Consider the following 26,320-nt stretch of genomic DNA (forward strand, 5'->3'; position numbering starts at 1 on the left):
CGGGGAGAACAGACAGGCAGTGAAAGCAGCCTCACATTTGCCCACCCCCTGCAAGCTGAAAACCACCCCTCCAGCTTACCTGCCTGGTGCCAGCTGCAGACACTTGCAGAAAGGAAGGAACAGGGCTACTCGCTTTATTTTCATCAGGGGACATGGGTGGCAAGTCTAGCGGAGACCTTGCCTCGACCCTGTAGATCAGCTCACTGCGCAGAGCTTCTAGTTCTGTTTTCAGGGTGACAACATGGTAAAGAGACACTGCTGCAAGGCAAGAGGACAGGAGCATTGCAAAACACAGGAATGTGACAGAAAAAAGTCCTGTAGTGCCTGAAGCAGTGCTGGGGAGGGCAGAGGAGGCGGTGTTCTTCTGTTGGATGACATGCACAAGGTCCACGGATTTCATCGCTGCTCTTTCCTCACTAAAGCCAGAGGGAGAGTTCAGCTGTCCCCTTCCGAGGTGCATTCCATGTTACCAGTTGCTCTCTGAAACTAAGGGCATCCTGAATAAGTGAACAAAATGCCCAGATCATTTCCTGTCATATGAAGCCGTTGATACAACGATTAAACTTAATGTACAGAGTGAACGTCTAAGATTCAGTCTCCGTTTAGTTCTCTTCTTTCTGTGCTGCATTTTGAAAGCGAGTACTTTCTTGTGAGTTGCTTGTTTAAGCTACCTTCCTCCTTTCACTTTCAACTATTTATGTGGCAGCTTGATATTACCATTTCCCATTATCTTTAAATTTAGGCACAGCCAGTACCACTGGTGATATCTAGAAGTGCAGAAGCAATGTAAAGTTTCCTGGCAGCATATCATCCAGTGTACTTAAGACATACACATCTGACAACGTGTGTGCCTCTGTGTGTGTGTGTGTAGTTATATAGATGTACATAGCCTATATCATATATATTTTTATATATATTCATCTATAAAGTGCCTATATGCCTACAGAAGGGACAACCTATTCAAACTAAAATACTTGTGGTTTCCTAAGCACACAGTGAAAAATATTCACAGCTATGAGTAATAAATTACTGGTCTCTCAGCTATGTAAAGTTGCAGATTCTGCAGCTCAGTTCATCATATTAACTTGAAAAGGTATGACTTTTTATTAAACTTATCTAATAAATATGGTTTCTGTACAGAATTTGAGGACCTAGATTAATGCAGAAGGGGACACAGAGAAGTGGGGAGAGGAAACTTGGGGAAGGGGGGCTCAAAGGGGTGAAAACTAGAGGATGGGAAAGAATAAGAGAGGGGGAAATAAGAAAAGGGGCAGAGGGGTATTGAAGGAAAACAACATTTAGAGAAAAATAATAAAAAAAAAAACCCCAAACAAACTAAAAAACAAAATCCAAACAACCTTTAAACATGCATACTTTAATTTTTCAGGTAAATCTTAAGTGTGACTTAAGCTCATCTTTTTAATACATTCCTAATCCCTTCATCTTAAACCTGTGCATTAGGAATGCCTTTCTCTTCTGCAGCAGCAAGGCTACCTAAAGATCCTAAACATGCTCATATGCTTTTTGCATTGTCTTTTCACAGAAAATTAAAGTTTTACTCCTTTTTTAAAAAAAGTTTCAGTGATCTGGGACAGAAAGAAGATCTAAAGCATCACAATTAGGGCTAAAATGAACAGATCAAACTGATCCTTCCCCCACTGGAATCAAGATATTTTGCACAGTGTAAGTAAACTTTATCTTTTCAAGAGAGAATTTTACAGGTCAGTCTGAATGCTGTGTAATGAATCCTGATGGCAACACCCATCAGGGTACTTCAGATCAAGCTGACTCTGTTGGGAAGACGGAGCAACAACAGGCCAATAACTTTCATAGCCTTTCCAACTTCTATTTCTTAAGACTATGAGAAATTGAGAGTTATTATAAGCTTTATCATCTTTCAGTGTGATACAAGCTACTCTTTTCCTTACTTTGCTGCTTCTAGCAACTGCCCAATATCCTGCAGAGAAAAGTGCCTAAATGTAGAGGAATAAAAATATACCACTTATCTTAAGATGCCCCTAGAAGGCCCATACATACTGTGAGAAATGATGCAGAAATCAGTGCAGACTACCATACTGCTTCTGTACCTATTTTCAAGGCTAATTTAAGGTGTAAATGGGGTTGCACTGTGAAGGAAATTTAAAATTAACTTAAGTAAGGGGTTTTTTGGAACAGAATGAGCAATTATTAGAACTAAGCAGACATGCCCTGGAGACATGCCATCAGTAGACATCAGGACACTACCAGCCCAGTACTGATTGCTTTCCAAAGATAAAATGACAGTTGGAAAAGAAGTGCTATTTAAGAAAATGAAGCCAAGTGAGAGAATGGAAGTTATAACTAGCCATCCAGGAATACTGAGAAACAATTGGCCCATGAGGTCTTTGTGGTCATTAACACATAATAACAGACAGGTATATAATTAGTATCATTTCAGTCACTTCTAAAGAAAAAAGGCTCTTCCCATTCTCTACACCTTCTTTAAATGGGGTCATTATTTGGGCTGACAAAATACTTGTGGTGACACAGAGGACTTCTGTAAGATGCCTAGTTTTATCTTCCTTATCATTCTTGCCCTAGTTTTGCTGGGATAGAGTTAATTTCCTTCCTAGCAGCTGGTACAGTGCTACTTTAGTCTGAGAATGAACACTGATAACATGCTGATAAAAAACACCAAAAAAACCCATCCAATTTTGATAAATGAGAATTTCAAAGGGAGATGAGAAAAATCAGAACAGCCCACACATGGCAAATTAAATCCAACAGGTATTTCTAGTTGAATATCAAAACAGATCACTCTGTTTGCAGCTTTGTGTTGTTGTATATTTTCCTAAGTAGTTAAATGAGTTGAAAGAAAATACAATTTCAGTCAATTTTTGTGATGACAAAAACATAATGAAACAATAACAGTGAGAGATCAGTTATGAAAAAACACATGAATTGCCTAGAAATATACATAGTTGAATAACTTTCATTTTAACACATTCAAATGAAGCTTTAGTAAATTGCAGGCTATTAATTGCATTAAAATAAAAACTCAGAAAAATTACTTGAACTAATTAAAAACAAAACAAAAAAACCCTCCTGCAGAGCCTAGAGTCAGTGCCTCGATGCTTGCCACTATGTCTTTTCACAACACACTGTCCCTACGATTCAGCAAAGCTGCAAAGTAGTCCTTAATCTGCTTAAAGCAAAATCAGTAAGATTAACACAGAGGTAGTTTCTTTTGCATTTTAAACTAATGTATGACTCAAGAGGACTAGACAGTGCTCAGATTAGCCTCCTGTTAGCAGACATGGGAAAGTGTTGACTCCAACTGAACACAGGCTCTCAGTGGAACATTCGTGTTGAAAATGAAGTGTAATATTTGGTTATATATGCTGGAGCAGAATATAAAGCAAAAATAAGAGGTAGCAGTAATTATGCTTTTGTATCGTCAAAACTGTTTACATATAGTTATGACTGCCAGAACCAAACACTGAAAAGGGTTCAGAACAAAAATCCAGAATGACTGTAAGAGGCCTAAAGAACTTATCACAAACAAGGTATTCAGACTGTAGTTAGCAGTCTGCTTCTACTGGCCAGCTTCCCTGAAAACCCTTTTGCAACAGTTTGTACCATGTTAACTGGTTTTGGCTCAAGATGAACACACCGTGCTACATATGCATGCATGCACTAAAAACTTAGGGTGACAAGTAGCCACCTCGAGCTCAGTTGAAAGGAGTGTTTTCCAAACTATTTCTAGAAAAGAAAATGCTACTGCATGAAACTGCAGTAAACACCTAGTCCTGGTATCTAACTCTGGAAGCAAATAGGAATAAACCTTAAAGTTTAATAAATACCTAAAGGTGTTCTGAAAATGTGGTCCCATTTTTTATGCACAGCACAGTTGATGCATGCACACACAGTGAATCCAACCATTTAGCAGCTCCTTAACACAAAGAATGAGCTATGTTGAACGCTCAAGGTGACTGGCTAAGAGGCCTCTTTAGTTTAGCCAAGAAAAACTATTAAGAAATGCTTTGGCTAGTCTAAGAATGTTACTTAATCATATTTTTTTTACTTTGTGAAAAAGAGCAAACTTTTCAGTAAAACTCAAAATAAGGAAAAAAAAAAACCCAAACCAAACCTCTTCAAACAACCATTACCGCTGAAGACTCTTAATGGTCAGTGTTTCACTAGGGGAAATGGATTCCTGGACAAAATCAAGGCTGGCTAACCTTCCAGGATGTTAGAGCAGAAACAAACCCTGTAATTTCTGAAAGCAAGTAATTGTTTTAATTTCTGTTATGCAGAGTATCAGATTATGCGACCACGATGGGCCCTGGTAACTTGTAAATTTATAAGACAGCATCTCTACATCTGCAGGGAACCAAGGCAGAGATAGTAAGCAATCATACAGGAAATTTGTGGTTGAACCAGAAACTGAACTCTTGATTTCCTGAAATCCAGTACTGTCTTTTAACCACAAAAGCATCCTCTTTGAGGGGGAGGAAAACCCCATAATGAAGTTTAATGTACAAAAGAGAAGCAGATGATTCAAATATGAAGACTTGTGTAAAAACCCAAAGTGTAAAGTTTACTTAAGAACAAATGTTCTGTTTTCAAAAGGGAGGTTGTACAGATGCTACAACCCAGAGATCCACGCAAATGGCCATACGAAAAGTACGCCTCCAGTGGCAAAGGTCCAACTCCACATACTTCTGAAGTAGCCACAAAATCAAACTGGTCCCTGTGGTTATTAGAGACACAAAAAGGCCACAATAACTTGCCTTACCACACATGACAGTGCAGAACAGATAGAGGATCAAAGAATAAATGAAGGTTCCATTTTAAACACATTGAATTTCAAGTCCTTTCTGAAAATGGACAACATGGATGGATGATTATCCTGTATGACAGTTTTCTGCTATTACATACATCTGTATTAGAAGTATTCATAGATATCCCTCTGAAACAGTACACACTCCCTTCAAGGACACTTAATTAGATCTTTCAGCCATTAACTGCAATTTACAAAGTAGCAAAACCAGGTAAGTTCCTGCCTCCCACACAGATCCAAAAATCACTCGATTTGTGGATACTGTGTTCCTGTGGTTGTGTATCTTACCATTATCTTAAATTTAAAGCTGTCGAATACCTTGCAAGTAAAGGATGTGTTATACAAACAGTTAAAGCTTTATTTGATACATTGCCTTATTAAAAGGAAGAAAAAACAATCCTCCAGATTTTTCTGAAGCAAAAAAGGTATTCTTTTCTCTGCCTCTGAATTTCAAAATTGCCTAGGATAACACAAGTCTCTGCACACTGTAGACATACCATGCTTGATTTACTCCTTGCCTAAGACTATTTCTCTAGACATCCAGGCAACCTTGGACCAAAATGGGCATGTATACTATGCAAAGTAAACATGCAGCTGACTTGCAGTCATCATTACTTTTTATATGGTTATTACAGTGCTTTCAAAGAGAATAGGAAATGGCACAGGAAGGAAAAGCAATTGTTATAGGTGTCACTTAAAGTATGCAGCAGGAATATAAAAATACACAAAATATAAAAGAAATACAATTTCAAAAACAAAAATACAAAAAGAAAACACAAGATTTATGTACTACAGCAGTTCAATGCCAGCCTCCTCCCTTTGCCCCCTCTTCCCTCCCCCCACCATGATGTTATGTTAGAAGCCATTCCTTCTTACTGCACAGGGGGAAAGGAGCTGTCATATAGCTGTAGCTCACTTCTCTTAACAGTCCAGCTATACGGAGTATTCCATTTCTTCACCTCTTCCACACTATGCAACTTGACAGATTTTGCACAGATGGGCTAAAAGTGTATTTGTATGGTAGCAAAATAAACAAGAAGACATGGCCCTTCATGTGGGAGTGGCTACTCTGCTGTTGCTCCAGTCTATGGACCTTTAATAGAGGGCACAGAACAGGGATCCAAGTATTTTCAAATCATAGCATTATTTCTTCATAGCTGTACCTAATTGCTACATTAGAAGGGAACAGCCTCTGCCTGATTTTTCCCTTTGAACTTTTATAAATAATTAGCATAACACAAAACAGCTGTAGAACTTCCTTTCTGTCTTCAAGCAGAAAATCTGTTGCTTAGTTGCTCATCAAAACTAGCAGCAACATCTGATGACATTTGACATCGGCAACCTTGCAGTTTTGCATTATTCAGCTCATCACTTAAGATTATTAAAAATGTACTTCCAACAATTATGAGTGGAACTGTGTTCTGTAATGCATTAAAACCAGGTCTACTCTTAAGCTGTACTGCCTCTTCCAGAGAAAGTAAAATTGCTGCTTTCTCAAGGCATAGGAGAATTATTCTGCCCCCACCCCAGCTGAAGCATAACAAATTAATCACATTAACATTTTCAAAACATTTCTAGAAAATATTCAGTGTCTCTTCCTTAACCACTTACAGAGACAGAGCTAAGACCCTGAATAAGGTCCAACAAAGGATTTTAAGTTCAGAGCAAGTAATTACTGTTTAGCTAATGGTTCAGTATTTTCTCAAAACCTTACCTACCTATACTTAATATTTTTAAAAAGACAGCGAGTCCCCTGCTTTTGGTTTAAGTTTCATTTATAGCATTTTAATGTAGATGCTCATATACCCTTATGAATCTACTATGTTTAAGCAGCACTCACTCAGAAATTCAAATACCGTATTTTATCTTTGTCTGTCGAAGGCCTGCACATATCTACTAACAAAATGCATATGACATCACAAGACATTCCAGAACACAATTCCTCTGTAGCCCACAGTTCCTTCATAGCTCAGCTGTTTATCAATTTCCAAACAAGAAAAGGCACATGCAAGACTGGTATTCTTCAGTATAGCACTGCACAAATAAGTTTTGTAGTGACCTAGTTCACAAGACAGCAAACTGCTTTTCATTCAAGGGCAGTATTCACACGAGGTATCAAATCTGAGCTGCTCCTTTACTTTCATGGCTTCCTTTTCACAAATTAGAAACATTTTTTTTTTCTGTTAAAATAATAGGGATGTTGAATAAAATATTAAGATGTACCACCCACCCCCACCTGTTTCCTAGGTATTGGGTTAAAATTGAACTGATAGTTCTATTTTAAAGTAATCCAGGAGACGACACACATTTTACAGCTTTAGAAAAGCCAGCATCAAATCCTTATTTTCTGTGTATTGCACATTAACCATGCAGGATGGGAGCAGAGGTGCTATAAGCTTAGTTATGCATTTCTGTGTAAGAAAGTAGGAGTTGCTCTAGCTCAAGTATCCCACTGCAGCTACATGACTTAACTATAAACCTGCTAGAGTGGCATTATAGCATTTAAAATTGACATTTAAAATATTACCAGCAATAGATGGTAAAACTAGTCAGAAACACTTAAAATATTACCTAATTGACATAATATTTAGGCTATCTCTCAGTCCCCCAGATAACAGAGAAATTTTGAAAAGCAGATTGTGTTCAAAGGGATGGAGAACTACCATGTATCAGTCTTATTTATTAACACTTCCTGAAAGTGAGGATATGTGACAAAACTCAAAACAGGTATTTGCAATAAAGCTTTTCCCTGCTGTAACAACTTTCCACAAACACTGCATTGAACAATGCAGATGTCTAATCCACATGCTCTGGTTTTATTAAGTAACTGAAAATGGTATCTTGAGGTTGATCAGTTACCACACACACAAAAATACCCCTGTACATGCACTGAAGACAGGCCACAAACTAGAACAAGGCATTAACAGCAGTTTCAATTTATCAATTTATTGCATATGTCAGTACATAAAAATAGAAAAGTGTTTTTTGTAAAATTAATGTTATTGTAAAAACCAGACTAGAATGAGAATGTAAAACTTTGCCACAATTAGCACATATACAGTAACATTGATGCTTTGTCTACAAAACTTAAGAATACTTTAAGACATTTTTGCTTTACCTATATATTAAAGAAAAACCCAAACAAATAGCTTGCATCATCTATTCAATGACTTTTTCTGAATTCAGAACACAAGTGTTATTTAGAACTTCAATATGTTATCGCTATTTACACTTCTGCAGGGTTCTACTCTAAATTATACAAGCAGGATGGCATTGTAAATTATTCTTAACGGGATACATCGGGCTGATCCTACTACATGACAAGCAAGAGGCACCGATTTTATATTTGGCAGAAGTGCCCCTAGCAAAATCACCTGTCATTAACAAAAATAAAAATGCACTTCAAAATTCAATTATGAAATACAAATGGAGGTATGTCTGCATCTTTTTACCAAGAGACCATACCTTGGACTCTCAGTTCAGCCTTGCATTCTTCACTGTGAACATCTGACATGATGCAAATGATTATCTTAAGAGATGCTGATATGCATATTTTGTGTAAGTACTTAATCCATCTGCCCTTCAACTGAGATTGTCCATAGCCTACCAAATGTATTTGTGCTCTATTTCTAATTTTACCTGAGAAATGGACATGAGGGCAGCTATACCAGTTAACATTTTTTCAGATGAAAGCATCACTTATCTCTCTGCATTTCACAAACAAGTATTGGAAATGTAAACTTGGGAAGCTGCAAGTATTTCCACTAATTAAAACCACACACACAAATGTGTGCTGGATGCTTCCTTACAAGGACTTTACTGCTACAGCTGTTCAACTCCTGACCCCTATTCCCCCCCCCTTTTTTTTCTTAACTTGAATTTCCTCTTATAAAAGAGACAGTGCCTTTAATGAGTATATTTAAACCAAAAGGCTTTCTCACAAACTCGTGAAAATAACTTCCTTTTCCCAAACTAGAAATTTATACATACAAGACAAATACTTGGAAAACATCTATACGCAAATGGAAAACTCTTAAGAGAAAACAGTATTAAGTGGAATAAATGGAACAGTGTCATAATACACCTTTTGGCAATTTTAAAGTTATTAGTAATACGTTGTTTGCAGTTCACTTTTTAGCAGCAGATAATTATGGGTTTCCATCACACAGACTATAAAATAGTCTTCACTTGTCAGAACAAGTTTCTTCCCCCTTCTCTCTCCCTTTAAAGAGCATACGTAGAGCAGTAGAATATTTGCATTAATCATTTCCTTCCTATTTTCTTTCCGTGGATTTCACAGCCAATGCGATGAAAGCCAGCATAATAACAGACATTCATTCATAAGCGTATGCAGCCAACCCCTTAAGCGAGAAGTAAAAATGTGCATGTGGAAGAAACCAGATGAAGTGTAAAGGATGCATATATGGCAATTGCGTCTTCGCATACCAAACACCTGCAAAATCCAACAAAGGTTCATCTTTATGTTCTGCAGATAACAGAGTGAAAAGATCTGGTTTGATAATCAAAAGTAACATTTAGAAACACTCCACTTTGAACAGCTCCAGACTGCCATAATGTAATGCCACACATTTGACTGACTTAGCCAACTGTGTGCCCAAATGAGAATACTTCATTTGCATCTAAGTGCCACATCATACTGGGGGTGTTTTGGTTTGATGTTTTTGTTCGATTGGTACGAAATAGTGTAAAAAATTGTGTTACTTTAGAAATCTACACTTAATGAAAACAAGATATTTAATGGCAAATTATGACGACTTCTGAAATCATTATTTACTTTCTCTTCATTCTATCTCCAACAAGTAATCTAATTATTTTGGCTTTATCAACTTATTCTTAGAAAAGCCCACTTATTCTCCCTGGACTCCCTCCACCATAATTCTGAAGCAATGTAGAGTAGCTGAAACAACCTATGCAACCAGCATACATTGTCATTTTAGAACATATCAGGGAAAGGGACTGCTATGTCCATTAACTCCCTTCTGTTATATAAACACACACTCACCCAGCCAAACTTCACCAATAATCTTTCCCACCTTCCTCTCCCCCTCAAAAAAAATACCACCACTGGAAGGCTGAGGAGATAGTTTTGGTTTCACTCAGACTTTAAAACTATGCTTGTCTGTAATGACTGTAGGTCTGTATGTCCAAAAAGATCTATAGCCTTTTCAACTGACTGTAAGAAAACTTTAATAATAGTATGACAAAATATACTTACCAGAGAAAGCAGCAACTTCTGGTATGTGTAAGTTTATATTAAAAAAAGAAATAAATAAATCACAGTTACTTAAAGGTGCATCACACTATCTATAAATTGCTGACAACTCTTACCCACATGTACATAAGACGTGTAATTTCATGTAATAAATTTTAGGAGGCATAACCATTAAGGCACCAGCTCAGGAAAGCAGTTTTATTCAACCAGAAAACTTAAGCACAAACTTAAAATACCATGAGGAAACATATTTTAAGTGTGTGCTGAGATGCTTTTCTGAATCAAGACAACCTGCAGAAAAGTTCCCTTAAAATTTTCAATCAGAAGGGCAATTGTACAGATTGTGTGTAAGAGTCTCCACAGTTCATTATTCCCATAGGAAATTTTTTTGAAGGGGCAAACTATCAGCTGCAGCAAATAACAAATTAAACCTGCGGAAGACATTCAAACAGCCCCACTCCCATACAGACTAAGCTAACAGAATACAACTTTCATGAGTACCTAGGAGGACTCCTAAAAACCAACCAAAACTCCCAACATTGTCAGAATCAAACTCTCTCAAATTAAGTAATGCTGACTCTGAAATGGTGGTACTAGCTCCAAAAATCCCAGCAGAGCTAAAGAAAACTCACTTCTGGTGATGCTCAGGATACTTCCACATGGTACCACAGAACTGTAAGAAACTTTCTGGAAGCAAATGGGTGCAAGTGTCAAAATAAAAGTCATCTCTTTCAGACTAGCTAAGCGTAGGTCTACTAAACAATGCACAGCTCATTTTTATTATCTTTACTGTAACAACTGGTATACATTAATCTATACTCATGTGATCATTGGTAATTATTTGGATTTGTTTCTTTTGGAGGTATAAATAAAGGGCACAGACATGTGAGTACACCAGAAAAAAAAAAAAAAAAAAAAACACCAAAAAAAAACCCCACACTAATAAAGACCCAAACACAAAAATATATTTTTACCTTGTATGACACTCCTTTCTATCACACCACACACTCTGCCTTGGGAAACCCCACCTGAGATGCACACCAGACTACCACCAAGTAGTTTGCCTGTATGTCAGTAAGGAGCGCATGGGTTGGAAAGAAGCTTAGATTGCACTGCTCTCTTTTTGAAGGTTACTTCTGTTTGCTATGAAGAAGCTACCTGGGCAAAATCCTGAAGCCATGATGTTTAGGCACATACAACTTTCCGGGCACTATTATAATACAAATAGTAAAATGAAAACAAGGAAAAGTTGTCTTTTCCTTTTCATTTACAGTTTGAAATATGTATGTATGCATAACCATAAAAAACAGTAATAACCCAGGATAGTGTACCTGCAATGCAAAAATACTCTACCATTAATGTTATTTTATATTATTTAGCACATTAAAGACTTCCTACCTTGCATAATAGAAAATTTCAAGCAATAAAACACTAATCTCATGCATGGCACACATTAAATCAACTCTAAGAGAAGCAACAAATCATTGTGCTAACCATGACTGTCCAAAAAGTTCACACATACAGCAGTGAATACTGAAGAACCTCCCATTGACCTAAACTAATACATTCTGTACTACTTTTGTAGCAAGTTCCTTTAATAGCGTCTGTTGTACATATCAAACAAATTGAATATATGGACAGAGATACCAAAAAAGTATGAGAAAGACATAAAATGGTTCATTTACAATGCTGCAAGTGTAAAAGTTGTCTGGAACATCTTAATAAAGCATCAGATCTTTCCAAGTTTAATTTCACTCTTTAGGCAAGTATAGACATGACATACATTTAAAAATGGACATTCTTTTACCACTTTTCACAAATCAAGGTACAGTGCAGGTACTCCCCCCCCAACCGAAAAATAGCAGTTATATTATTGTTACATTAGATGATGTTTTCGCCATTTCTTCAGGGGAGTGACTCTTTATTACTTCTTTGATGAACTGTTCAAGTGCAGTGAAATAACCCTGGCACTGCCAAGTGTCATTATGAGTTCCGTCAGGAAATATTGCCAACCTCTTAGTCCGAGCTGGGGATAATTCATAAAGTTGCTTCATCATAACTGGCGGAATTAACTGATCAGACAACCCAGAGATGAAGAGCGAAGGCATTCTACACTGAGAGATTTTTCTGTAGGACAGAAATTTATTTTTGTAGCACCATAAAGGAAGATACCTCATTGGAAAGAAAGAAAACAAAGTGCTGGCCATGTATGGGATGCTAAGAAAGGTGTTCTCCACCACGATAGCAGAAATCCTATGGGAATTTTCAGAAGCTAAGTGAATAGCTACTGCTCCCCCCAAGGAACGGCCAAAAAGAAAAATTTTTGTTTTGTCAAGATCAGACCGAGTCATCACATAGTCTAAAACAGCCTCAGAATCTAAGTACAAACCTTCTTCACTTGCTTCTCCTTCACTTTTTCCATACCCTCTATAATCAACAAGAATTAAGTTTACTTTCAGGTTTACCAGCATCAACAAAGCATTGGGCAACCTGTGGCCAATGTTGCCTGCATTCCCATGGAAGTAAATGATGGTTGGAGAATAAGCTGCATTGTCCCCTGTGTACCTCAGTAGAATAAGATTGAGAAGAACTCCATCTTTGGTTTTGATGAAGATATTTTCATGTGGTATACCAGTAGGCATAGGAACATAAAGGCGTGATGAAGAGGGCTGTTCAGGAAAGTAAAGCAGCACATCCTGGAATTTATATAATATACCCGCTATTGATACAAATATTAATATAAGTAGTATAATGCCTCCATATAAGTGAAAAGTTACTATCAAGGGTAAGAGACAAATACGGCAGAGACTCCAAGACCAGGAAGCCAAAGCTAGCAGCCATCTTTTAACAAAGGTCCAAAGCATCCATGACTTTTCCATTGTAGAAGTCAGTGATCTTTTACTCCAAGTAAATCCTGAAAAAACAAAACCCCAAACATATATGTGTAAATACAGGGGAAAGAAAAAGGAAGTGATTTAAGCATTCATGCTTGCACAAGATAAATGGCAAGTCAATACACTGAAGTATAAACATTAAATTTGGTGGCAAATTCTTCGAATTTTTGGAAAGCATTCAACTTTAAATCAAGCAGAAAACCAATCATAATGAAAAAGCCTTTAGAACTCTTCAAAATCCCATTTACATTATTTCAGTGAGCAAGTTCCATCAGAAGCACTAGAAAATTGGTTGACTGGGACCATAATAACTTACACTTTCCACCAGTCTTCCCTACCAACCAACAGAACATCCATATAGACTGTATCACCAGTTTCTCAAAGCTTCTCATACAAGTAATTCTAAAATCCAGAAAACACAAACAAAAATACCCCTTTTTTCTAAGTTGCTGGCCAAGAAGAACATAAATAAGCCCGTGCACTTGACTCTACAACCAGTGGAGGTTCATACTGTGTATCAGGTCTGCTATCGTTTCATGTTTGCCTTTCAGAATCTAGATCAACTAATGACAAAGCAACAACTGGTCAGAAGAAAGAGATTCCTTTATAGCAAGATACCACATTACAGTTACATTTATGACAGTTGTTTTGCTAATTTGGTTTGGTTCTGATTTATAATGAGTTTTCCACTATCAGATCAGTAATCCGTACTAAAACTTTAGCTGAAAGATTGTATCATCATACAAGACCAACTGGAAAGAGTCAGCTACCTACATTATTCTCTGAAAAATGAAAAGCACAACTGCTGAAAAGTCCAAACATGAAAACAAACTCATGACAAAAACAAACACACAGCATAAAACGAGGATAATGTTAACGACAACAGATTAAATCTTCTTTCCAGCCATAAGAGATAAGTTACGTCTCACAGCATACACAGAATCTCTTCACATTATTCACTGCTGGTTTCAAGTGTAATACAGAAATAGACAAAAACTGCCAAACATACACGAGAACTATAGTAACCACTATATCACTGACTTAAATAAGCATGCTGTCTGGAAGTGACAACACAGGTTCACTTGTTTCAGAACACTCTTAAGTTATATAGCAGATAATGATTACAGTTTAGACACACTCAAAATTATAACTTCCTAAAATAACGTAGTGCGGTAAGAAGCTGAATTAAATCTAAAGGAGCCTGACATGCAGAGATGCATCTAAGCATTCAATTAAATCCCAGACCCACACCAAAATAAGCTCTACAGTCTAATGCTACTGGGGAGGGTTGCAACTGCACCAGCCATCTTCGTAGCATCAACTGATAGAAGGTCACAGCCTCCACACTCCATAAACATGACCAGGGAAAACTGCCATCTCTATTTCATGCAGCAATTAGATATAAATTAGAAATAAAAATAAAACTGTTACATCTTAAGACTCATATACTAACCAAAGGCAATGTGAATTTATATAGTGCCTCTACTCCAAATACGTAAAATTCGTGAAATATAGTCTAAAAAGCAATTTTTTCTCTTTTTTCTTATATTATTTATGAGCTAACATTCAATATCCACATCCAAGTACGCACAAATATTTTCTATATGAAAATTTAATTCCTGTATCCATTTCTTTAGTAAAGAAGTCACAGTAACCAGGAGACCCATAAAGTCTATTTTGTATATAAAGTCTATATTAGGAGACCCATAAAGTCTAATTACTCTAATTTGTAAGAGAATTTCCTAATGAATTCGACAAACATTTCCTGCACAAAAACATTGATAACAAAACAGTAAAAACACTCCCATTATCTATGCTATTCAAAATTTTGCTGTCTTGCAAAATGAAAGACTCAAAAAACTCTTTCTCAACAAGACATTCACAAAAAGCAAACTCCCTCATTAAAAAGAAATACTGAAAAGCAAAGCAGTAATAAAAATCTTACTTAAGGTGATTAGGTTTTGCAGATGGCTATTCCATATATGCTAAGGATTGCTATTTGAAGACTAATACAGCTGATTTTATAAGCCATGCTAGTTTCATTTGTGCACTGCTTTTATTTTAACCTCACAGAATCCTAGAATGGTTTGGGTTGAAAGGGAACTTAAAGATCATTTAGTTCTAATTCCCATGTCATGACAGGGACACCTCCCAGTAAACCAGGTTGCTCAAAGCCCTATCCAACCTGAGATGGGGCATCTGCAGCTTCTCTGGGCAACTTGCTCCAGAGCCTCACAGTAAAGAGCTTCTTGCTTGTATCTAATCTGAATCCACCCTCTTGACTTTAAAGCCATTCCCCCTTGTTCTGTCACCACATGCCCTTCTCAAAAGTCCTTCTCCAGATTTCTTGTAAGCCCCCTTTAGGTACTGGAAGGCGGCTCTAAAGTCTCCCCAGAGCTTTCTCCAGGCTGGAGAAGCCCAGCTCTCTCAGCCTATCTTCATAGGAGAAGTGCTCCAGCCCTCTGATCATCTTCATCGCCCTTTTCTGGACTCAGTCAAGCAGCTCCACATCCCTCTTGTGTTGGGGGATAGGTGAGCTACAAATTCCATAATTTTAATAGCAGTGTCCTAATGCTAGTCTTAAATGGTTAATGTCATTATCAACTAAAGATCATAAACTCAAGTGCATGCTTACAGTACTTGGGAATAATATTTCTTTCTTTTCGAATGGCAGGTGCCACAAATTCTGTTGTATTTTTTGTCTTCGTCTATATTTTTAATATTTAGAAGTGCTATTTTTGTACACTAATCACAATATAAAACATTTACCTTTGGATGTGATGATTTCCCAGGCTTCATCTCTGCCTGAAAGACAATTCCATTTATGAACTTTGAGTAAAATTACTTTTGAATTACACACATAATTACTGTTTGTCTTCAGTTACTTGAGAGAAAATTAATAAGTGCTAACAGCCAATAATCCTAGAAGCTGCATCTGCTTTATGAATGAAACCATACATATCGTGTTCGTGCTCCCGTCAAGCTCAGCTCTTGTCTGGAACATCTGCTAAACTTCAAAACAACATCTTATAATGAATTTAAAGAATCATGTCAAAATGGTCTGGACTATACATACAACGTACAATATAAAACATACATAGTGCATAACAACAGTTATACTAGACTTACACTGCTTCCTCAAAGCTAACTTTTAGAGTATGAGCACCCTTAAAATTAATCCTAAGAGGAGCGTTCAGGTGTTTACAGCTACCTTCTCATTAAAGAACTTAAAAAAAGTAGTTTGCTTTAACACTCCCTACAATCCTTTCCACTTCAGGGTTTCAAAACAAAGGTATTTCTTAAGAACACAGCAATATCTAAGGACATCCATTTCTTTCACCCTTTCACTGCACACCCTTCCCCTACACTCCACCTTGTCCACACACAGACAAGACTTACACAAGCTTCATGTTTACTCATATTTATTCATAAGACTCCCGTAAGTAGAAATATTAAGTCATTGTAAGTCAAAACATAATTAGTCTAGAAGAAAATACAGTTTCTTAGTACTAAAATCTTTAAAATCTTAGAGACTCACATTGAAAAAGAAAACCAAACAACCAAACCCCACTTAAACCAGCAGAGTAGCTATTCCCAACCAAGGAATAAGCATAGAAAGAACAACTAAGTGTCAGACAATTCTAAAATTGGCAAACCACCTCTCCTACTTACTTCAAACAGAAAACTTCCACAGCTTGGCAGCAAGTGGTACACATTTATAATTAAAAGTGGTTTTCCCTTAATTCTTTAATAGCTTTCCCTCCCAACTATCAGATCTTGATGAACCTTACTTGATTTATGCTGGTACTGTGTAAAAAAAGCCGAAAACAACAACAAGCCACAGACAGTTATCATATTAGAGCCTTAGCTTTCTAGTGAGTGTGGGCTCTTGAAACATATTACTTTTCCAATCACGTTAAATTATTTCCGATTTTACTTAAAAGAAATATCCCCCTCAGGCTTTTCAATATATTCACTTGGCAACATTCAAGTTATCACCATCTACCGCATCTTCGACAAGCATCCCCGTTTGCACGGATCGCTCCATCTGGACAAAGGCAACACCAGAGTAAGACCTTGCTGCGAGGATGCAACAGGTCTCCCGAGGCTCTGCAGGAGAGCACCCGAAGGAACTTCTAATAGCGTTGTCAACGCAACAGCTCCCCAGGAGACACGTCCCGGAAGGCCGGCACCACGGCACAGCACCCCACTCGCCACCCACTCCGGCCTGGTGGGGAGCAGCATTTAATCACGGCGAGACCCCAAACACCACATCACAAAACCAACCCGGCCGCTGCCCTCCTCCCCTCCCGACGAAAGCTCCCTTCAGTTCCCGCCCGCCCTGCCACGGCCAAATGGGAACGGGTCGGGCTCACCACCCCACCTCCCGCCCGGAGAGAGACCTGAAGCAGGGCGAAACAAGACCCACCCGCCGCATCCTTCTGCGCTGCCTCTGGCAGTGCCTCAGGCCGGTACAAACCCGACGCGTAACTTCCACCACCACTCCTTCCGAGACGGGAAGTCGCACCGCCTCGACTTCCGCTTCCGGGTCTAGGTTCCTCCGCTCGCCTTTTTCTTCCCTCCCTGGGCTCCGCTAACGTTTTCTCGCCGCAGCAGTAACTGCGCAGGCGCGGCCACTGACGCCTCGATAGGCGGAACCACTGCGCCCGGGTGAGGAGCACGGGCCGCTGTGACAAGCGGGGAGCTTTTCTCCTTCCGGGGCGAAGGGCGGCCGGTGTGACACGGGTTATACAACTGTCTCCGGCTTCGTGGGTGTCCCCGGCTCCGCGTAAGTCTTGGGGGTGGGTGTTCCTCCACCGTCCCGTCCGGCTTCCCTCACCGTCCCGATAGTCCGCCCCGGGGAGCAGGCGGCCGGTGGCGAGCGGCAGGTGTCCCCCGGCTGGTGTCCGTTCTTCCCCGCCCCGTGGCTATGGCAACGTCGTAGCGGTGAGGGGCGGGGCGCGAACGCCCTGACCGCTGCTTCCAGCGTGAACTGCATCCGCCCTTGCAGGACCCTGCTGCCTCAGGGCGGGCTCGGCGAGTCCCCTCAGCCCCCGGGCAGCGGAAGCCGGGGCAGGAGTGGGCCGAGGGCGGGCGATGTCGGGGACGGGCTGCGCTGCGAGGAGGGAGAGTAGCGAAGGGAAGGGGTCTCAGCGGTGAAGGCTGCCGCTGCAGCGGGAAGGAGGCGCGGTGCTTTCTCCAGACGTGCGGTCCTGTTTGGGTGATGCCGTGTGCAGCGCCGTAGCTTAGCTGCTGAGTTTCACCCGTAAGGACGGACAGCGGTACCTGCTCTATGTAAAGATACGGTTACATCCTAATTAGCAAAATGAGAAAATCAGTAAATCCTAATTAGATATATATACATATATTTTATTCAAGGCAGAATAACACGCTGGCTCTTTCTCTACGAATATATTTTTGTTGTAGCTGTTCTTAGTGAAGAACAGACTCTGATGGCTTCTGCGACTGCTTCACAGCCTTCTCCTAAAAGAACAGTGGCCTCTCACGTGCCTTTCGCAGATCTGTGTTCTACTCTGGAGCGAATACAGACATGTAAATCTCGTCCAGACAAAACCAAGTATTTCAAGGAGTTTCTGGATTCCTGGAGGAAATTCCACGATGCTCTTCATCAAAAAAAAAAAGATGTCACAGATTCTTTTTATCCAGCTATGCGACTTATTCTGCCGCATTTGGAAAGAGAGAGGATGGCTTATGGAATTAAAGAAACTATGCTTGCAAAGCTGTACATTGAATTGCTTCATTTACCGAAAGATGGAAAAGATGCTGCAAAGCTTTTAAATTACAGAACACCTGCTGGCTCACGTGGGGATGCTGGAGATTTTGCAATGATTGCATACTTTGTGTTAAAACCTAGAAGCCCAAAACAGGGCAGACTGACAATAGAGCAAGTCAATGAACACTTAGATGCAATAGCTAACAATAATGTTGCTAAAAACAAGGGTCTCTTAAAGAAAAGTCTACTTCAGTTAATTACCCAGAGCACAGCACTGGAACAAAAGTGGCTTATCCGGATGATTATAAAGGATCTAAAGCTTGGTGTCAGTCAACAAACTATATTTTCAATTTTTCATCCTGATGCTGTTGAACTGCACAATGTCACAACTGATTTGGAAAAAGTTTGCAGACAGCTGCATGATCCCTCTGTCTCACTTAGCGATGTTTCTATCACGTTGTTTTCTGCCTTTAAGCCAATGCTTGCTGCTATTGCTGATGTCCAGCAAATTGAGAAACAAATGAATAACCAGACATTCTACATAGAAACTAAGCTGGACGGTGAACGTATGCAGATGCACAAAGATGGAGATGTATATAAATATTTTTCCCGAAATGGGTTTGACTATACTCAGCAGTTTGGCGCTTCTCCCCTTGATGGTTCATTAACACCATTTATTCATAATGCATTTAAGAGCAATATACAAAATTGCATTCTCGATGGCGAAATGATGGCTTACAATCCTGAGACGCAAACCTTTATGCAAAAAGGAAACAGGTTTGATATAAAAAGAATGATGGAGGACTCTGATCTGCAGACTTGCTTCTGTGTATTTGATGTGTTGATGGTTAACGATCAGAAGTTGGGGCATGAAGTACTAAGCAAAAGGTATGAAATCTTAAGCAGTGTATTTACACCGGTAACAGGCAGGATACATGTTGTCCACAAAAGAAATGCCAGAACAAGAAAGGAAGTAATTGATGCTTTGAACGAAGCAATAGATGACAGAGAGGAAGGGATTATGGTGAAAGATCCCATGTCTACCTACAAGCCTGACAAACGTGGGGAAGGCTGGTTAAAAATCAAGCCAGAATATGTCAATGGGCTGATGGATGAACTGGACCTTTTAATTGTTGGTGGCTACTGGGGGAAGGGCTCGCGTGGTGGGATGATGTCTCATTTTCTGTGTGCTATTGCAGAGACGCCCCGTCCAAATGAAAAACCTACTGTTTTCCACTCTATTTGTCGTGTTGGCTCTGGCTACACTATGAAGGAATTGTATGACCTAGGTTTGAAACTGGCTAAACACTGGAAGCCCTACCATAGGAAAGACCCTCCCTGTAACATTTTGTGTGGAACTGAAAAACCTGAAATGTACATCGAACCTTGCAACTCTGTCATAGTTCAAATCAAGGCAGCCGAGATTGTTAACAGTGATATGTACAAAACTGACTGTACTTTGAGATTCCCCCGAATTGAGAAGATAAGAGAGGACAAAGAATGGTATGAGTGCATGACTTCAGACATGTTAGAAGATCTCAGGAGCAAAGCAGAAGGGAAGCTGGCATCCAAGCACCTTCATATAGATGATTATGAGCCACAAGAGAAAAAAAGGAAAACTGTATCAAAGGTGAAAAAGATAATTAGAATAGCTGAGCAATTTAAAGCTCCTGATCTTTCTAGTGTAAACAAGATTTCAAATGTATTTGAAGATGTTGAGTTTTGTGTTATGACTGGAACGGAAAGCCACTCAAAGCCTGAACTGGAAAGCAGAATAGCTGAATGGGGTGGCAGCGTGGTACAGAATCCAGGGCCAGAGACTTACTGTGTCATTGTAGGAGCTGAGAATGTCAGAGTGAAAAACATCATTGCTTCCAACAAATACGATGTGGTGAGGGCAGAGTGGCTTCTGCAGTGTTTTCAAACCAAAATGCTGGTGCCTTGGCAGCCAGCATTTATGATTCACATGTCTCCTGACACAAAAGAACATTTTGCTCGTGAGTATGATTGTTATGGAGATAGCTACACAGCAGACACAGATGTTACACAACTCAAGGAAGTGTTCTCAAGAATGAAAGACAATAAGGTTATTCCTTTGGACATGATTGCAGAGTTAGAAGAACGTTACTCATGGAGCAGCTGTCAGCTCAGTATATTCAGAGGCAGCACTATTTATGTGGATTGCTACGCTGTTGTTAATGAGCCCAGAACCAAAATCCGTGGAACAACACTATCAGTTAGAGCTCTGGAGCTGCGTTTTTATGGTGCAACAGTAGTCTCTCACCTTGAAGAGGGTGTCTCCCATGTTGTCATAGGAGAAGATCATTCCCGGGTAAAAGAAATGAAGAAACTCAGGAGAAGATTTAGGAAAAAATTTAAAATTGTATCTGAGCTGTGGGTAACAAAGTCAGTAGAGGAAGAGGTCCCAAAGAATGAAAGTCAGTACTTAATATAAAGCAGTTTTTAAGCTTGGAGCAAAAGCATTCTTGCTGGCATGACTGGATTCCAATATTATGATGTTGCCTTAAATCTGTTGTGTGTTTTGATGTCTGTTTAGAGCTGGCCCTGGCTAAAGAATAACACTGTATTGTTGAAACCAGAGGAAGGCTTTTAATTAAACTGTTGCAGAAGCAAAAGAATGCCAAGCTATGTTGGAGGAGAAAAAAATGACCACAAGATAAATTATGTAAGCCTTTTACTTCACAAACAGGTCTCAGAAGAGATCTAGTATTTTATATAAGAGAATTCTTAGGTATTAATAGTGCTTGCCTCCATTGTTCAAAGTGGAGACAATAGTTTACTATTTTATGGCAATTATTTAACATACTGCTTATTTATCAATTTACAATAACATGTTTTCGTGAGTTTTGTGTATGTTATATATGCTATAGAATTCATTAATTTATAAACCTTGTCTGCACTATTTTAATTTGTTTACATAGGTTTTAGTATTGAGTCTCATACAGGACTTTAGTTTTAAGCTATTACATTGATCCCATGTTTCTTTGTGTAAATAACCACTGTAAAATAGAACACGAACTTTTCATTGAGGTGCTAATTAATAATAATCTATATGTTTATAAAGTTCAAATCAATTACTTAAAAACTGTAGTGACCTGTGCTCATTACGGGTAAAGTTTAACCTTGAAGTGTGGCAGAGCTAGGCTTTTATACTTAATTATAAATTTATTTTTCAAATAATGTTTCATAAGCTATTTTAGTAATGTGGGATTAATTTCCAAATATACAATTCAATGTATTGGGTTTTTTTTCAACTATTAAAAATCTGTTTTAAAGTCTGCCTGGTATTAAACAGAACTGCTCTTAGGCTGATTACAAAGAACTGGTTTTTAGCTGACCTGCCTTTTCAGTGCTTTTTTTGGTTCTGGTCATATAAAAAAATATTGTAAAAAGAATTGGGAAATGGTATATGAAAGGCTAACAGGAAGGAAGTTTAATCTCATTTTCTTATAGTTGGTGCAAACATTAGGAGAGTCATTATTTTAAATATACTAAACACTTAAGTTTTAATAACCACTTAACTACTCAAGTTATAAATAGTTAAAAAGCAGAATATCTTTTGTATACATGAAATAGTATATGCTGAAAGGCAGTGCATTATTTTTTCCTCAGATAATTCAAGTTAGAAAATGGTATATGTGAAGTATAGTACTTCAGTGTTAACTTACTGGGCTGCTTCTGTGTAATGTCATATATTCTGATTTATAATAACAAGAGAGATAGCCTTCATACCCACACAGATTTCTCTTAAATGGGTTTTAGTAAAATATGTATTTTAGGTGATCCTGGTTAGGAAAGTTAAGACAAACAAAGACAAATATGAATTATAGCTGACTCTTGAGACATTGTCAAATATCTCACATTCAGCTTTAAATGCTGTTTATGGAGATGTATTTTAAAAGTATTGATTCCAGGTTGTCTTTGTGTTCTCTCAAAGATATGTCAGGCTGGGGAATCTAGAACTATTAACTTACCAGCAAAATTGTTACTGTTTTTTGCTGGCTTCTCAGTACACAGTTTACTTAAGGGTTTTTTTAATATTTATTTAAACTGAAGGTTTACTTTTTCACACAAAAAAAACACCAAAACAACACCCACCCCCCCCCAAAAAAAAAAAAAAAAAAACCTAACCAAAAAACCTCACCAGAAAACCCAAACCCTTGCAGATGCAGTATGCTGGCTTAGCTTGTTTTATTTTGTATTTTGCCTCAGTTCTATTTAGAACTATAAATTAATTGTTAATGATGCATATTTGTATGTGGCATCATAATTAGCATACTGGATAATGTGAAGCAACTTAGGTGTGTATTTATTCTTTTAGCTACTGTTTGGCAAATTTCCATTTACTTTAAAATGTTGAATAGGAAATGCTGTACTTAATACATTAGCATAAAAAGAGAATCTTGCTACAATACTGTGAAAATACAGGCATTACAGGTTGGGTTTTCTTTTCAAATGTTTCTTTTACATGGTGACTTGGATGGACTGCATGGTTCTATGGATGAAAGTGGACCCAGCTGTTATTAAAGTAAGTATCTAGAATGTAAGCCATGGAACAGGAGAATCCCTGGATCCTCTAAGCAAAGATATGCTCATGAAAGAAAGCAGTGACAGGAAAATAGGAGATGTGGGGAAGAAGTTTGTGGAAATTTTGATTTGTACTGAAGGAACAAAATTATTTCAAAAGTAAGAATATGTCATCCAGACACAAAAGTTTTTCTTAAAAAACCAAATTAATTAGGGAGGTGTGCAGAGAATTTCAGGCATGATGTCTGAAGATGAATATAAGACTTGACTTGTAGGTAGCAGTAAAAGCAGATGTAGATCAAGGGAGTGAGAACAAAAAGTTTCCTTTGTTTTGGTCAGTCTAATGAAAAAAATATAAAATTAGCTGTCGTGGTTTGCTAAAAATAAATTATATGTTAAAAATGGTATGTTAAAAATATATTTGTATAAAAATATAAAACTAGCTGTCGTGGTTTGTCGTGGTTTGTCCTAGGCTGTCCTACCCAGGACACTAGCCTTTATTATTAGGCAATCATCATCCATTAAAATAGTGTTCAAGAAAGAGGAAAAGCTGGAGTCAAAATGCTGAATTATTCACCTCATGTTTTAACTTCAAGAGGACCTCCTCTGATGATACATAAAGTATCAGCTTATTGTATTTTTTACTGCTGTAAATACTCCTGTTTATTATGTTTAGATCTTTGACAGTAAGTGTTTTGTTGAAGATTTCTTAGGTTATTCACATTTTTGTGCAAAGTTGGTTTGTTTTGTTTGGGGTTTTTTTGGGTTTTTTTTGTTTTTTAATAGGCATTTTGTTTGAGCAAGCCTTTCAATTTCCATTTTAATATAAAGTTTTAAGTTTATTTAAAGATGATGTTCCTAAAGAAGTGCGAAATAAGAGAAAAAGAGACTGTAGACCTTGCAGTTTTGGGGAAATAGAGAAAAGTTTGATAGCGTTCCAGTGTTCCTACTGATTAGCTTTTAAGTGGCACTTTTCAAGAATGCTGCCAGTGATGAAGGAAAGAAGAGTGCAACTGTCAGGACCTGCTGCAGCAGGACATCTAGCAAAGTCACAATTTCTTGATCCTTTCCTTCTAGAGGCCACCCTTCCCTTTTGGTACCAACTCAAGACACTGTGGATTAGAATCAAGCTGTCCCTTCACAGCTTCTCCTGTTTCCAGCCTTCAATTATGACAGCTTTTGCAACAGCACTGCTGCTGCAGTTACCTCCAGCTTGTCTCCCTTTGCCTTGGCTGCAGCTCTGCTGTTTCAAACTGGTGTCCTCAGCACGCGCCCTCCATTGCACTTACCAGTACTGCTGTGCTGTGGAGATTTATTTGCACTAACCCAGGAGACAGGGACAGAGAGATATGGAGATAGAGATGTAGAGACATAGCGATAGAGATGATACAGCTATAGATAGCGTGTTTCTGTTTGTGTGTGTTGTTTTTAACGTCTTGTTTCCAAGAGGTGATTGTGCTCACTTGCTACCTGATCTGGGCAGAGGCAGTAGCATTTTCTACTTTTGTGTGTGAAAAACATAGGTGTTTTTCCTGAAATAACAGTTTATTCAGACAGACACAAAACTTTCTTCATTTCAGACAGGAATGCAGCTGGGGCTGTCTTCTGCAGCCTAGAGCAACATCTTCAGTAACAAACTTGGTGACTTTCCCCTTTCCTCCCCCAATAGACCACTCAAGAAATAAGCCCATGGCAGAGAGACCAGTGGTCATTCTGCATTTCAAGGATTTGAACAAATGTGCTGGGGGGATTTATTGCCACTCTCTAAATCTTTGTCCTCTCTACAGTACCCTTACGTGATACTTGGCTGAGGGTTTTAAAACTGTTCTACGCAACTGAGTCAGTTACTTGTTTTTCCTGAGTTTTGCAGGGAATAGCTGCTCAGTCTATGCAGTTAAACTGAATTGGGATCAAAACACTTTATTGAGCTATCAAGAACATGGAATTAGGCAGCAGTCAGTGAAGTGTTGCATTCAAGTAGTACTACAAGAGGTAGACACATGAATGTTAATAAATGCAAGCAAATATCTAAACACCCTGTGTAACAAATGCAGAAGAGATTTCTTAAATTCTTCTTTCCAAGAAGAAGACTTCACCATAAGCAGCATAGCAGCAAATGCCACTTTGTGTACTGATAAGGAATGGTGAGGAAATCCTGTATGCTCTCTATGTTTCTGCAGAGTTCATGCAGAGGGAACCAAAACCCATTTCTTTCACCTCCAGGGATCACCACACTCAAGTGACTGTACGTGTATAAACACCTTTATTGATACAGTCTGAACATAGGGATTAATTTACAGGGACACCCAGCAGAGGTGCCCAGTGTGTGGCCTCCATGGGCAGACACATCCCCCTGGGCCTCCTGGGCACAGGCGCTGCCTCAGGGCCAGCACCCCAAAGGCCTTTCTCCAAGGGATGCTGGGCAAAGGGGCAGCAGCAAGGCTGCGGTGGGCAGGGCTGTGGGGGCCCTGTGACCCCCGTGTCATAGTGCCACCATCCACCAACGCAGCATCACAATGCAGTATAATGGCAGTATAAAGCAACGTCCTCCCGTGCCCCAGTGCCAGAGTGCCTGGCTTTGCCACCAGGACAGAGCTGGCAGCCTGAAGGCACCCGAGAGGAATTCCTTGAGGCACCCGTGGAATTACTTGGAGGGGCAGAGGGGGGAAGACTGCCCGAAGCTGCTGGAGGTTTTCTGCTGCAATTCCAGCCCCTGGAGGGGCCACACGCACAGCTCATTGGAAGGATGGAAATTCTGCTTCAGTCTTCAGGGAGCTCGCCGTCCTCATCTTCTTGGAGATAGTGGCAGCAGCCATAAGAAATAGGATCCACAGATGGCCCAATGCTCTCCCCTGGTGCTTTGGAGCTCCCACTGCCAGGCACAGGAAAGATTCTTGCCCCTAGGTTTGATCAGGGCAGCGTCATTTTGCTGTTGTTGGAAGCCCCTGAGATGGCTCCAGGTGGAGGCAGAAAGGGCAGGCCCAGTGTCCCCTTTAGAGGCATAATCAGCCTGTGGGCCAGGAGCAGGTCTTGCTCACATGCTCAGGGAGTAGCAGATTGCCAGAGCCGGGGTCAGGAAGGAATTTTCC

General features: G+C 39.1%; 3 protein-coding genes across 8 annotated transcripts in view; 1 reads left to right on the top strand and 2 right to left on the bottom strand.

The window, feature by feature from the left end:
* Positions 1 to 11,920, bottom strand: part of TNFSF13B (TNF superfamily member 13b) — a 24,388-nt gene extending 12,468 nt beyond the window's left edge. Inside the window, exons 1-2 of one of the 2 annotated variants that reach the window (XM_080612844.1) lie at positions 11,839 to 11,920; positions 80 to 497 (exon numbers count right to left, since the gene is read on the bottom strand). In XM_080612844.1, coding sequence (XP_080468970.1) covers positions 80 to 460 — 381 coding nt within the window. In that variant the 5' untranslated portion in view covers positions 461 to 497; positions 11,839 to 11,920. Of the gene's footprint in view, positions 1 to 79; positions 7,153 to 11,838 lie in introns of those variants that run through there. The other variant, XM_080612843.1, reaches the window with a different exon arrangement.
* Positions 7,749 to 17,840, bottom strand: ABHD13 (abhydrolase domain containing 13). Of its 2 annotated transcripts, XR_013956409.1 has the most exons (4): positions 17,379 to 17,475; positions 15,719 to 15,754; positions 10,059 to 12,969; positions 7,749 to 9,275 (listed from the first exon to the last, which is right to left on the bottom strand). XR_013956409.1 is itself a non-coding variant. In XM_080612841.1 (3 exons), exon 3 carries the CDS (start codon positions 12,932 to 12,934, stop codon positions 11,921 to 11,923), a length of 1,014 nt encoding a protein of 337 aa, XP_080468967.1. In that variant the 5' UTR covers positions 12,935 to 12,969; positions 15,719 to 15,754; positions 17,379 to 17,840; the 3' UTR covers positions 7,749 to 11,920. The 2 variants fall into 2 exon arrangements, 1 of the variants encoding a protein (XP_080468967.1); XM_080612841.1 differs by having other exon boundaries at positions 7,749 to 12,969; positions 17,379 to 17,840.
* Positions 17,626 to 26,320, top strand: LIG4 (DNA ligase 4). 4 transcript variants are annotated; one of them, XR_013956408.1, is made up of 5 exons: positions 17,626 to 17,738; positions 18,377 to 21,121; positions 21,241 to 21,369; positions 23,213 to 23,232; positions 24,309 to 26,320. XR_013956408.1 is itself a non-coding variant. In XM_080612840.1 (3 exons), exons 2-3 carry the CDS (start codon positions 18,403 to 18,405, stop codon positions 21,261 to 21,263), a joined length of 2,742 nt encoding a protein of 913 aa, XP_080468966.1. In that variant the 5' UTR covers positions 17,626 to 17,738; positions 18,377 to 18,402; the 3' UTR covers positions 21,264 to 26,320. The 4 variants fall into 4 exon arrangements, 1 of the variants encoding a protein (XP_080468966.1); XR_013956406.1 differs by having other exon boundaries at positions 21,241 to 23,232; XR_013956407.1 differs by having other exon boundaries at positions 23,213 to 26,320.

This window comes from Psittacula echo (genome assembly GCF_963264785.1).
Source record: "Psittacula echo genome assembly, chromosome: 3".
Taxonomy (NCBI): Eukaryota; Metazoa; Chordata; class Aves; order Psittaciformes; family Psittacidae; genus Psittacula; species Psittacula echo.

Excerpts from the sequence above, each read along its gene's own strand:
- LIG4 (XM_080612840.1), top strand. The coding sequence starts at position 18,403 with ATGGCTTCTGCGACTGCTTCACAGCCTTCTCCTAAAAGAACAGTGGCC. Across the intron at positions 21,122-21,240 it reads AGAGGTCCCAAAGAATGAAA|AGCTGGCCCTGGCTAAAGAA; the intron begins GTCAGTACTTAA and ends ATGTCTGTTTAG.
- ABHD13 (XM_080612841.1), bottom strand. The coding sequence starts at position 12,934 with ATGGAAAAGTCATGGATGCTTTGGACCTTTGTTAAAAGATGGCTGCTA.